At 38.7% G+C, this 12,127-nt stretch overlaps 1 protein-coding gene across 2 annotated transcripts in view; it reads left to right on the top strand.

Moving 5' to 3' along the window:
• The window catches only part of TLR2 (toll like receptor 2), a 19,613-nt gene that overhangs the window by 4,924 nt on the left and 2,562 nt on the right, over positions 1 to 12,127 (top strand). Inside the window, exon 1 of one of the 2 annotated variants that reach the window (XM_044680761.1) lies at positions 8,603 to 8,629. The exons of the other annotated variant lie outside the window; for it this stretch is intronic. Coding sequence (XP_044536696.1) covers positions 8,604 to 8,629 — 26 coding nt within the window. The 5' untranslated portion in view covers position 8,603. Of the gene's footprint in view, positions 1 to 8,602; positions 8,630 to 12,127 lie in introns of those variants that run through there. 2 annotated transcript variants of the gene reach the window in all.

Here is a 12,127-nt window from a genome sequence, read left to right as displayed (position 1 = left end):
TCCCATATTGTTTTCCAAATTTCCCAGCAGTTTTTGTCAAATAGTGGATTCATGTCCCCAAAGTTGGGCTCTTTGGGTTTATCATAGACTGTCTTGCTGATGTCATTAACCCCAAGTCTATTCCACTGATCCTCCCTTCTATCTCTTAGCCAGTACCATATTGTTTTGATGACTGCTGCTTTATATAATATCTGGTAATGCTAGGCCTCCTTCCTTCACTTTTTTTTTCATTATTTCCCTTGATATTCTCAATCTTTTGTTATTCCAAATGAAATTTGTTATAGTTTTTCCTAATTCAGTAAAGAAGTTTTTTGGTAGTTTGATAGGTATGGCACTAAATAGGTAAATTAATTTGGGTAGGATGGTCATTTTTATTATGTTAGCTCGTCCTACCCATGAGCAATTAATGGCTTTCCAACTGTTGAGATCCAGTTTTATTTGTTTGGAAAGTGTTTTGTAGTTGTTTTCATATAATTGCTGCGTTTGTTTTGGTAGATAGATTCCCAAGTATTTTATATTGTCAAGGGTGATTTTAAATGGTGTTTCTCTTTCTACCTCTTGCTGCTCTAATGTGTTGGAAATATATAGAAATGCTGATGATTTATGTGCATTTATTTTGTATCCTGCAACTTTGCTAAAGTTGTTGATTATTTCTACCAGCTTCTTAGTTGATTCTCTAGGATTTTTTAAGTAGACCATCATATCATCTGCAAAGAGTGATAGCTTAGTCTCCTCATTGCCTATTTTGATTCCTTCAATTTCTTTTTCTTCTCTAATTGCTACTGCTAGTGTTTCTAGTACTATGTTGAATAGTAGAGGTGATAATGGGCATCCTTGTTTCACTCCTGATCTTATTGGGGAAGGCTTCTAATTTATCCCCATTGCATATGATGCTTGTTGATGGTTTTAGGTATATATTGTTTATTATTTTTAGGAAAGGTCCTTCTATTCCTATACTTTTCAGTGTTTTCAATAGGAATGGATGCTGTATTTTGTTAAAGGCTTTTTCAGCATCTATTGAGATAATCATGTGATTTTTGTTTGTTAGACTGTTGATATGGTCAATTATTTGGATGGTTTTCCTAATGTTGAACCATCCTTGCATTCCTGGTATAAATCCCACCTGATCATGGTGGATGATCTTCTTAATTATTTGTTGGGGTCTCTTTGCTAGTATTCTATTTAAGATTTTATAGTTTTCTTTCTCTGTTTTTGATCTACCTGGCTTTGGAATCAGTACCATATTTGTGTCATAAAAGGAATTTGGTAGAATTCCTTCTTTGCTTATCATATCAAATAATTTGTATAGTATTGGGATTAGTTGCTCTTTGAATGTCTGATAGAATTCACTTGTGAATCCATCCGGCCCTGGCGATTTTTCTTAGGGAGTTCTTTGATGGCTTGTTCAATTTCTTTTTCTGATATAGGATTATTTAGGTATTCTATTTCTTCTGCTGTTAATCTAGGCAGTTTATATTTTTGTAAATATTCATCCATATCTCCTAAATTGTTATATTTATTGCCATATAATTGGGTGAAATAGTTTTTAATGATTGCCTTAATTTCCTCTTCATTAGAGGTGAGGTCTCCCTTTTCATCTTTGATACTGTCAATTTGGTTTTCTTCTTTCCTTTTTTTTATTAGATTGACCAGTACTTTGTCTATTTTATCTGTTTTTTTAAAAATACCAGCTTCTAGTCTTATTTATTAATTCAATAGTTCTTTTACTTTCGATTTTATTAATTTCTCCCTTGGTTTTTAGTATTTCTAATTTAGTTTTCATCTGGGGATTTTTAATTTGCTCACTTTCTAATTTTTTGAGTTGCATGCCCAATTCATTGATCTCTGCCCTCCTTAATTTGTTAATATATGCACTCAAGGATATAAATTTCCCCCTGAGTACTGCCTTGGCCGCATCCCACAGAGTTTGGTAGGATGTCTCATCATTGTCATTCTCTTCAATGAAATTGTTGATTATTTCTATGATTTCTTCTTTGACTAACTGGTTTTGGAGAATCATATTGTTTAATTTCCAATTGGTTTTTGATTTGCCTGTCCAGGTGCCCTTACTAATTATTATTTTTATTGCATTATGGTCTGAGAAAGTTACATTTATTATATCTGCTCTTTTGCATTTGTTTGCAATGTTTCTATGCCCTATTATATGGTCAATCTTTGTGAATGTACCATGTGTAGCTGAAAAGAATGTGTATTCCTTTTTGTCCCTATTTATTTTTCTCCACGTATCAATTAAATCTAATTTTCTAAGATTTCTTTCACCTCTCTTACCTCTTTTTTATTTATTTTTTGGTTTGATTTATCTAGATCTGAAAGAGGAGTATTTAGATCTCCCACTATTATGGTTTTACTATCTATTTCCTTCTTGAACTCTGCCAGTTTCTCCTTTATGAATTTGGATGCTATACATATTGGTGGATACATATTGAGCAGTGTTATTTCCTCATTGTTTATACTGCCTTTAATCAGGATGTAATGACCTTCCCTGTCTTTTTTAATCATATCTATTTTTACTTTGGCTTTGTCAGAAATCATAATAGCCACTCCTGCCTTCTTTTTCTCATTTGATGCCCAAAAGATTTTGCTCAAGCCCTTAACCTTAAACTTGTGTAAGTCCACCTGCCTCATATGTGTTTCTTGTAGACAACATATGGTAGGATTTTGGTTTCTAATCCACTCTGCTATTTGCTTCTGTTTTATGAGTGAGTTCATCCCATTCACATTCAGAGTTATAATTATCAGTTGTGCATTCACTGACATTTTTGTATCCTCCCCTAGTCCCACCCCTTCTTCTTACACTATTTTCTTTTAAACCAGTGGTTTGCTTTGAGTGGGTATCCCTTGTCCCCTCCTTTGATTAACTCCCTTTCTACCCCCTCCCTTGTTATTCCCCTCTTTTTATTTTTAAAGGCCTAATGAATTCCCTCCCCCTTCTTCTCCCCTACCTTTTTTGACCTCCCCACTCCCCTGCTCCCCTTGGTTTATCCCTTCTGACTTTCTCAGTAGGGTTAGATAGAGTTTTTTTATCCCAATGGATAATGTAGCTACTCTTCCCTCTCCGGGTTGATTACACTGAGAGTAAGGTTTAAATATTACCTCTTAATGCTCTCTTCCTCTCCTTCTTATACTAGCATTTGTCACCTCCCCTTCCCATGCCCTCTTCATGTGTAATAGAATATCCTATTTTTCTTATTCACTCAAGTTTCTTTTGGTGTCCTCTACTATTCATCCCCCTCTTTCCCACCCCCATGCCATCTTAGACCATTTAGGATTCTACCCTCTCCCTATGAATTATTCTTCTGATTGCTATAATAGTGAATAGAGTTCTCTACAGAGAATTATACATAGCATTTCTCCACATAGGAATACAGATAACTAGATCTTATTGAAGCCCTTAAAGAGGCAAATTTAAAAAATTATGAGTTTTCTTTCTTTTCCCTCTGTTTCTTATTTTCCTTTTCATGTTTCTCTTGATTTTTGTGGTTGGATATCAAACTTTCCATTTAGTCCTGTTCTCTTCTGTGCAAATATTTGGAAATCTTCAATTTTGTTGAATTCCCATACTTTCCCCTGGAAGTATATAGTCAGTTTTGATGGGTAGTTGATCTGTGGTTTTAGGCCCAGTTCTCTTGCCTTTCTGAATATCATATTCCAAGCCTTGCAGTCTTTTAGGGTGGAGGCTGCCAGATCCTGTGTGATCCTAATTGGTGCTCCTTGATATTTGAATTGTCTCTTTCTGGCTTCTTGTAATATTTTTTTTCTTTTAGTTGGAAGCTCTTGAATTTGGCTATTATATTCCTGGGGGTTGTCTTTTCAGTGTCTAGTGTAGAGGGTGATCTATGGATCCTTTCAATGTCTATATTGCCCTCTTGTTGTAGAACTTCAGGGCAGTTTTGTTGAATAATTTCTTTTAGTATGGAGTCCAAGTTTCTATTAATTTCTGCTTTTTCTGGAAGACCAGTGATTCTCAAATTGTCTCTTCTAGACTGGTTTTCTTGGTCTGTCACTTTCTCATTGAGATATTTCATGTTTCCTTCTATTCTATCAGTCTTTTGACTTTGTTTTATTTGTTCTTGTTGTCTTGAGAGATCATTAGCTTCTAATTGCTCAATTCTAGCCTTTAGGGACTGGTTTTCCTTTTCAATCTGGTCATTTCTGGTGTTCAATTTGCTTATCAGTTCATTTGATTTCTGGGCCTCACTTTCCAATTGTGAAATTCTGCCTTTTAAACTGTTATTTTCTTGCCAGATCTCATCCATCTTTCTCATCATCTCTGATTTGAACTCTTCAATAGCTTGTGACCAGTTTTCATTATTTTGGGAAGGTTTGGATATGTTTTATTGTTTGTTCCCCTCTGTTGTCTGGATTTTCTCTGTGTAAAAGTTGTTGAGTGTTCCAGAGTTCTTCTTGATAATCTTTCTCTTCTGGGCTTCCCTATTGGTTGCCATTGTTAGCCCAGTGCCTTCTCAGCTTTGTCCTCACACTCAGGGTCTTTCTGCGCTTTTTAGGCTCCCAAGGTCTCAGGTCTCCTTGTTCTCGGGGTCGAGCCTCCTGGTTGTCCCTGGTCTGCCCCTCTGCCCGAGGCTCTTTCAGCAGTCTCAGGGGCTGCTTCCACAGCCATCTGCACCAGGTCCCCACTCGCAGTCCAAGCCTGCACTCGAGATCCTTGTCTGCACCTAGGGCAATGCCTTCATCTGCGCAGGCACTCTGGAGAGTCTGTGTGCATTCTTTAGCCTCTTGGGATCCTAAGTCTTGCTGCTCTCAGGAACAAGCCCTGGAGCTGCCAGTGACTTAATGCGTGCCCCAAATCTGCTTTAACTCTTGTGGGCTGGCCTTGGTGCTGTGCGTGGTGTGGGGTGTAGGGGAGGGGCTTCTTCCTCTCGCGTTTTAGTGAGAGCTGTTTCACCCCTTTATAGCGTGGAAATGCCCCGATTCCACGTACCTTCAATGCTGCGCCCTGTTGTGGGGTCCCTTCGTTCGTCTGGATTCGTTTTTATGTCCCCTTGAGGAGTCCTGTATGCTTTGGTTAGGAGAGATCGAGCAGCTGCTCCTTACTCTGCTGCCATCCTAACCAGAAGTCTCCTGAACTCTCCCTTTTGATAGCGAAATAGTCTGGAATTCTTTCCACTTCATCATGGTGCTCTTATATTTTCTTGTGAGAAGCCAACAAAATGAATGCAAAAGAGTAAACAAATATTGTAGTAACTTGGAAAACAAAGTTCATTCCTTTTTCTTGCTATAATGGTATAGTGGAGAGAATGCTGGATTTGAGTCCCAGGACCTCTGCCCCAAATGATTATCAGTGTGACTTTGGGCAAAATGACTTCGGTTATAAAATGAAGACTTTGGAGTAGATGACAGTTTAGGTCCCTTCAAACTCTAAATATGTGATCCTGTGATAATGAGGATGTGCTTTTGGAGACTTCAGTCCCCCACATGGGCAGTAGGCAAGGACTTTGGGTTTGAAGTTAAAGGATTTTAGTTTAATTCTTGAATCTGCCATTGTTACTAGTGTGATCTTGGGCAGGATATTTCAGCCCTCCAGACTTCATTTATCTCAACTGTAGAATGGACTAGAGTAGTGGGTTCAGCCTCAAACAGAAATAGGATGCACTATTCCCCTAAATAGGGATAATTTAGGCAACATATACTTAGATAATCACATAGTAATGTTATCTATGTTGTATTGTATTTTTATTTATTTTGTGAAACATTTCACAGTTACATTTTAATCTGGTTCAGGCCTTGCTTGGGAGTATTTCAGCACCCAGTGACATTGTCTTACATCTCTAGACTAGATCTCAAAGAATCCTTCCAGCTTTAAATCTATGATCTCATATAAAACACAGAATATACCAGTTGATAAAAGAGACACAAAAATCCACTGAGGAGAAAAGCTTCTTAAAAGGCAGAATTGGCCATGTGGAAATTATAATAGGTATTTTCTAGTATTTTAAGGACTATTGTGTGGAGAAGGATCAGAGATATGTTCTCCTTGAGGATTCATAGAGACAAAAATATGGATCACAGCTCTTTTTGTGCTGTCAAAGAATGGTAAACTGAGGGGATGTTTATCAATTGGAGAATGGCCGAATAAGCTATGGTATATGACTGTGATGTTTTGCCACAAGAAATGATGAAAAGGATGACTTTGGAGAAACCTGGGAAGGTGTGAATTCACACAGAGTGAAATAAGCAGAACCAGAAGAACTCATTATACAACAACTATAGTATTACAAAAATAACTTCAAAAGACTTAAGGATTCTAATCAATGAATGGCCAACAACAATTCCAGAAGTCCCATAATAAAGCATGCCATTTACCCCCTGACAGAGAGTGTGGGCTGCTGTGAATGTAATCAGTTCCTAGTTGTTAGAGGTTTTCAAATGAATTCTGGATGATTGTTAAAGACTTTGGAGAGGATATTTCCATTGAGGTGCATACTAGATTAGGACACATGTGAGATTCCTTCCAACTTGAAGTCTGATTCTGTAAGTAGGGTTACAAAAGAATCGAATCCATTGATAATCAGTCATTTTTTCAGTCATGTCTGATTCTTTCTTACTCCACTTGGGATTTTCTTGGCAAAGACACTAGAATGGTTTGCTATTTCCTTTTGCGGCTCATTTTATGGATGAGGAACTGAGGCAAACAGGGTTAAGTGACTTGCCCAGGGTCGCCCAACTAGTAAGAGTGAGACTGGATTTGACTTCAGGAAAATGAATTTTGTTGACTCCAGACCTGGCACTATCTGTCCAGTCCATTGATGAGGTTATGGGGGAAAAAGTAAGGATTTTAAAGAGCAACCAGTCATATACGGGCATAAAAAGCCCCATGAATCCCTGAAATAGACTGCTATTTGGAAAAATTTTGGTTTTAATTTTCTTAAAGATGTCTGTCTCACTATTTCTTAAGTTAATCTTTTGCGAGTGGTTTGGAATGCCGATATGTTAAGTTCCTTGCCCTGAACTATGCTGCTAGAAGGTGAGTTCCTAGTCTTGCCCGATGGTCCTGGCAGAGGTCAATGTAGCCCTAGAATCTGGCCGTCAAACTTCAGCCGGATTGGCTCATCCTCAAAGCTGACTCTAAGTGCTGAGGCATCTTACCAGGCTTTCTTAGACTAATTTGTTATTCAGCAAACATTAATGGCCCCGCTATAATGTGGCCCCACTTGGCTCTGGTTTTGGTTTTGTAGTTGAAGGAGCAGCCAAGCGATCTAAGAACAAGGATCAGTTTTGTTTTTGTTTTTTGTCTTTCTATGTATCTCCAGCACTCAGTAGGACCTAGTAAATGTTAGCAAACTTAATAAATGCTGGGATTGATGAATGAAGTCAGGAAGACTTGGGTTCAAATCCCACCTCCCCCACTTGAAGCTCTATGATTTGGGGTTAGTTGTGTCTATTAAATGGCGCTGATAATAGCTCTGGTACATGCCTCAATGGATAGTTTGTGATCCCTTAAAGAGACAATGTATGTAAAACACCTCTAAATGTTGGCTGTTTTTGTTGTACCTTGAAGCCAGCGAATAAAGACATAGCATTTGGTGCTTTGGGCAAATTTTAAATAGCCAGCTGTGCTTCGAAGACATTTCTATATGGCTGCCTTTGTTTCTCTGGTGTAAGTGATGGAGTTAATTCTAAATGAGAGTGACAAGTAGAATGGTAGAACAGACACAGGGCTAGGCAGGGAGTCAGAAAGATCCTGAACTCAGCTCTCACTAAGGATGTTTTCTTGGGGAAGGAGGGAAGACAGGCTGAGCTTTGTAAATATTATTTTCTTTGTACACCCTGCGAAGTGGGTGCTATCATCATACCATTTGAGACAACAGAGAGGTTAAGTGATTTGCTCAGGATCATGAGGTCACAGTTTGAACTTTTCCTGATTTTTGCTTCAGCACTCTACCCATTGCACCTCCTAGTTGCTCCTGAACAGTTTAACATTTGTCTGCCTCATTTTCTCTTTCTCTATGCCCTTTACAGCCCGCTTTTAGACTTGCCAAAATCTGAAAGGGGTACAGCTTTACATGAATAACTAAAATCACACTATATGTAATGAGAGGTCACAACTTTTGCATCCTGAAATATTTATTGTTATTTTTTGATGTTCATAATTAAAAAAAAAAGACTTACAGAGACCTCTAAAGTTAATGATAGCTCATCCATTGATTTTAAAGCACTTTCATTCATTCAGCCTTTCTTTTTTTAAAACATTTATTAATATTTATTTTTTAGAAAAGTTAACATGCTTACATAATTCATGCTCTTACTTTCCCCTTCACCCCCTGACCTCCCCCACCATGGCGATGTGCATTTCCACTGGTTTTATCATGTGTCATTGATCAAGACCTATTTCCAAATCTTTGATAGTTACATTGGTGTGGTAGTTTCCAGTCTACATCCCCAATCATGTCCACTGTTATGATTATATTAACAGTTAGTTTGGAGAAGCAGATAAATGTTTCAGGGCCAAATAGCGCTTTAAGTCAAGAGCCAGAGATTGACAGGCCACAGTGAGGAAAGGAGGGGGCTAAACACTCCTGATTCTCAACCCCCTCCCCCTCTAACTGCTTCTGCTTCAGTTGGTAATGAAGACAGCAATAGGATTCTTCTGGTAAGTTTCTCTTATGGCTGAAACCCCAATAATGTTCCTTTCTTAAATTTATATTCCTCTCAGGTCAGTTAGAGGAGATATATAGAAATTATTTATCTAACTGTTGAGGACAGAGGAGATCTTAAACTGGCAGCCAACAGGATTCAACCCAAATGTACAGACTGAATTGTAAGTATCTTCCAAATGATTATCAGGCACAGATTTGAAGGGTAAAAGTTATATTAGGAATTAACAAGGAAAATTATATAAATCAGTGAAGGGTTTAGGATATATGAAAGGTGCCCCTAAACTGTTAAATTGATGCCCCCTTCCCCCTCCTCACTGGAGAAGATGAAGCACTTAACTAAAATTGGCTCTCTTGCTATAGATAAATATCTTACTCTCTAATTACTAAATAATTATATAACTATATTAATGAAGAATAGAAATGACAAATAGGCTAACTCTATGAGTAGAAACTACTGGCTTAAGCTACAATGGTTTCTCAGGAGAAACCCCAAGTCAGGAGAAACAAGCAGAGTATCTGCTCACTTCCAATCCCACCAATTAATTGTCTTCAACCCTTCTCAACTGCCCCTCACCCAAAGTTCTCCAGGGGGGTCCCCTGGAATTCTGGGTGAGGCTCTCCCTGTACCTTTGCAGGGATTCCATGCTTTGCATCTGCACACAACACCACCTCAACCCATGTGTTCAAACAGTTGTTTTTCTTCTGTTTCCACTCCTGCAGTTCTTCCTCTGAATGTGGGTAGCATCTTTACCATAAATCCCTCAGAATTGCCCTGGGTCATTGCATTGCTGCTAGTACAGAAGTCCATTACATTCGATTTTACCATAGTATATCAGTCTCTGTGTACAATGTTCTTCTGGCTCTGCTCCTTTTGCTCTGCATCAATTCTTGGAGATTGTTCCAGTTCACCTGGAACTCCTCCAGTTTATTATTCCTTTGAGCACAATAGTATTCCATCACCCGCATATACCACAATTTGTTCAGCCATTCCCCAATTGAAGGGCATCCCCTCGTTTTCCAGTTTTTTGCCACCACAAAAAGCACAGCTATAAATATTTTCATACAAGTCTGTTTATCTATGATCTGTTTGGGGTACAAACCCAACAATGGTATGGCTGGATCAAAGGGCAGCCATTCTTTTATAACCCTTTGAGTCTAGTTCCAAATTGCCAGCCAGAATGGTTGGATCAGTTCACAACTCCACCAGCAATGCATTAATGTCCCAATTTTGCCACATCCCCTCCAACATTCATTACTCTCCCCTTCTTTCATTTTAGCCAATCTGCTAGGTGTGAGGTGATACCTCAGAGTTGTTTTGATTTTCAGCCTTTCTTTTAAAAAAAACCCTTACCTTCCATCTTAGAATCAACATTAGGTATTGATTCTAAAGCAGAAGAGTGGTAAGGGCTAGGCAACGGGGGTTAAGTGACTTGCCCAGGGTCACACAGCTGGGAAGTGTCTGAGGTCAGATTTGAACCCAGGACCTTCTGTCTCTGGGCCTGACTCTCAATCCACTGAGACACTTAGCTGCCCCAATCAGGCTTTGTTTCTTAAGCACCTACTATGTTTCAGGTAGACTGAGATTTATTATAATGCTGTCTCATTTTCCTTTCTAATGCTCCAACTGAACTGTTTGATTTCTAATAGAGCTTGGTGATATTGGATTTTTTTCAAGCCTTTTTTCTTATTCCTTTGTCCTGACAATCCTAGGAATGCCTTCACGTTCTCTGTCCCAGAGCAGCCTTTAAAATTGAGATAATTAAGATTAAAAAAATATAAGCTTCATCTTGTCTAATAAGCAAAAACTAGTTTTAGTCAAATATGCCCTGAGGGAGGCAGCTTGACTTATCTTTGATTCCTCCACTGGAATGAATGGGGGAAAGTCAATCTTGGCCAGGCCAACTTGATTTCTTCATCTAGATGGGCATATTAGAATCCTATGATCAGGCATGTGATTTTCCCCATCATCTCGAGGGGATCAGGGAAGGACTGGAAAATATTACTTACTTCCCCATTTGTTATCCACCAATTAGAGATGTCTGGAGAGGGCTGAAGAATGAGCTTCCCAAATTGTATTTTATGACCCAAGATGCCTGAATGATATGGCTTCACTGAGAGAGATCATGGATCAACGAATCTATCAGTTATTGCTAGCCTAATCAATAAATTGATTTTTCTTACCCCAGAACCCAGTACCTCAGAATTTTTACTCATCACAGAACCAAAACGAGACATTCCCTGATAGAAGTGATTTTCCTAAAACATAGATCCAATCATGCCATCCTCCTAGTCAATAAACTTAGTGGTTCTCTCTCACTTCCAGGGTCAAATACAAAATCTTTTTGATATCCAAAGCTCTTCATGACCCAGAGCTCTCCTACCTTTGCAGTCTTCCTACACCTTACTCTCTACCACATACTCTTTGACAATGGTCTACTTGTTTGTCTCTCTGCTCTGGACGTCTTCTCTGGCTAGCTCCCATACTTAGAATACTCTCCCTCTTCATCTTCACTTTTTGCTTTCCTGCCTTCCTTTAAGTTCCAACTTACAGTCCCACCTTATAGGAAACTTTCCCAACCCCTCTTATTTCTGGTGCCTTCTCTCTCTTGTTTCTTATGTATCCTGCATATAGCATGTTTGTATTCATTCGAACTACACAAAAGAACTGTCTTTCGCCTCTCTATCCCTGGTGTTTAACACGATGTCTGGCAAATAGCAGATGCTTAATAAATATTTATCAACAAACAAAAACCTTATATTCTGTTGAGGAGTGGGAAACAACAGGTACACTGAAAAATAAGCACAGTCCAATGTTGTGGGCAGGAAGAGGCCACTAACAGCCCATTTATTATTTTCCTCATGATTACAAATGGAGACACTGGATCTCAGAGTTAAGTGAGTTCCCCCAGGGTCATTTTAATTCAAAGTTGGCTACTATAACTATGCCACACAAATCTGTGGAGCATCCAAATGATATTTTCGCTGTGGAAAAACTCCTGGCAGATCACAACTAGGCTCTGATTTGTTTTGATGAGTTTTTGGCTTACTTGAGGCAGACAGATATTAGTATTTATAGGATACCATAAAGTGAGTAAATAACTTTTATTATTTATCATTAATTATTATTGTTATTATTAAGCAAATGTTATGTTATTTTAGCTTCCCAACCATCCCATGGAGACATATCAGAGAGGTAAGAAGCAGCTTAGGACCATTACAATACTGCTGGGATGTGGTTCTAGGATTGGCCTTGGTGAATGTTATATTGGGGTAAAAAGAGTCACTCATCCTGATATCTCTCTCTCTCTCTCTGTCTCTCTCTGTCTCTGTCTCTGTCTCTGTCTCTGTCTCTCTCTGTCTCTCTCTGTCTCTCTCTCTGTCTCTGTCTGTCTCTGTCTGTCTCTCTCTCTCTCTCTCTCTCTCTCTCTCTCTCTCTCTCTCTCTCTCTCTCTCTGTCTCTCTCTGTCTCTCTGTCTCTCTGTCTCTCTGTC

Source organism: Gracilinanus agilis, chromosome 6, assembly GCF_016433145.1.
Source record: "Gracilinanus agilis isolate LMUSP501 chromosome 6, AgileGrace, whole genome shotgun sequence".
NCBI classification, from domain to species: Eukaryota; Metazoa; Chordata; class Mammalia; order Didelphimorphia; family Didelphidae; genus Gracilinanus; species Gracilinanus agilis.
This window is presented reverse-complemented; position numbering and strand designations above follow the sequence as displayed.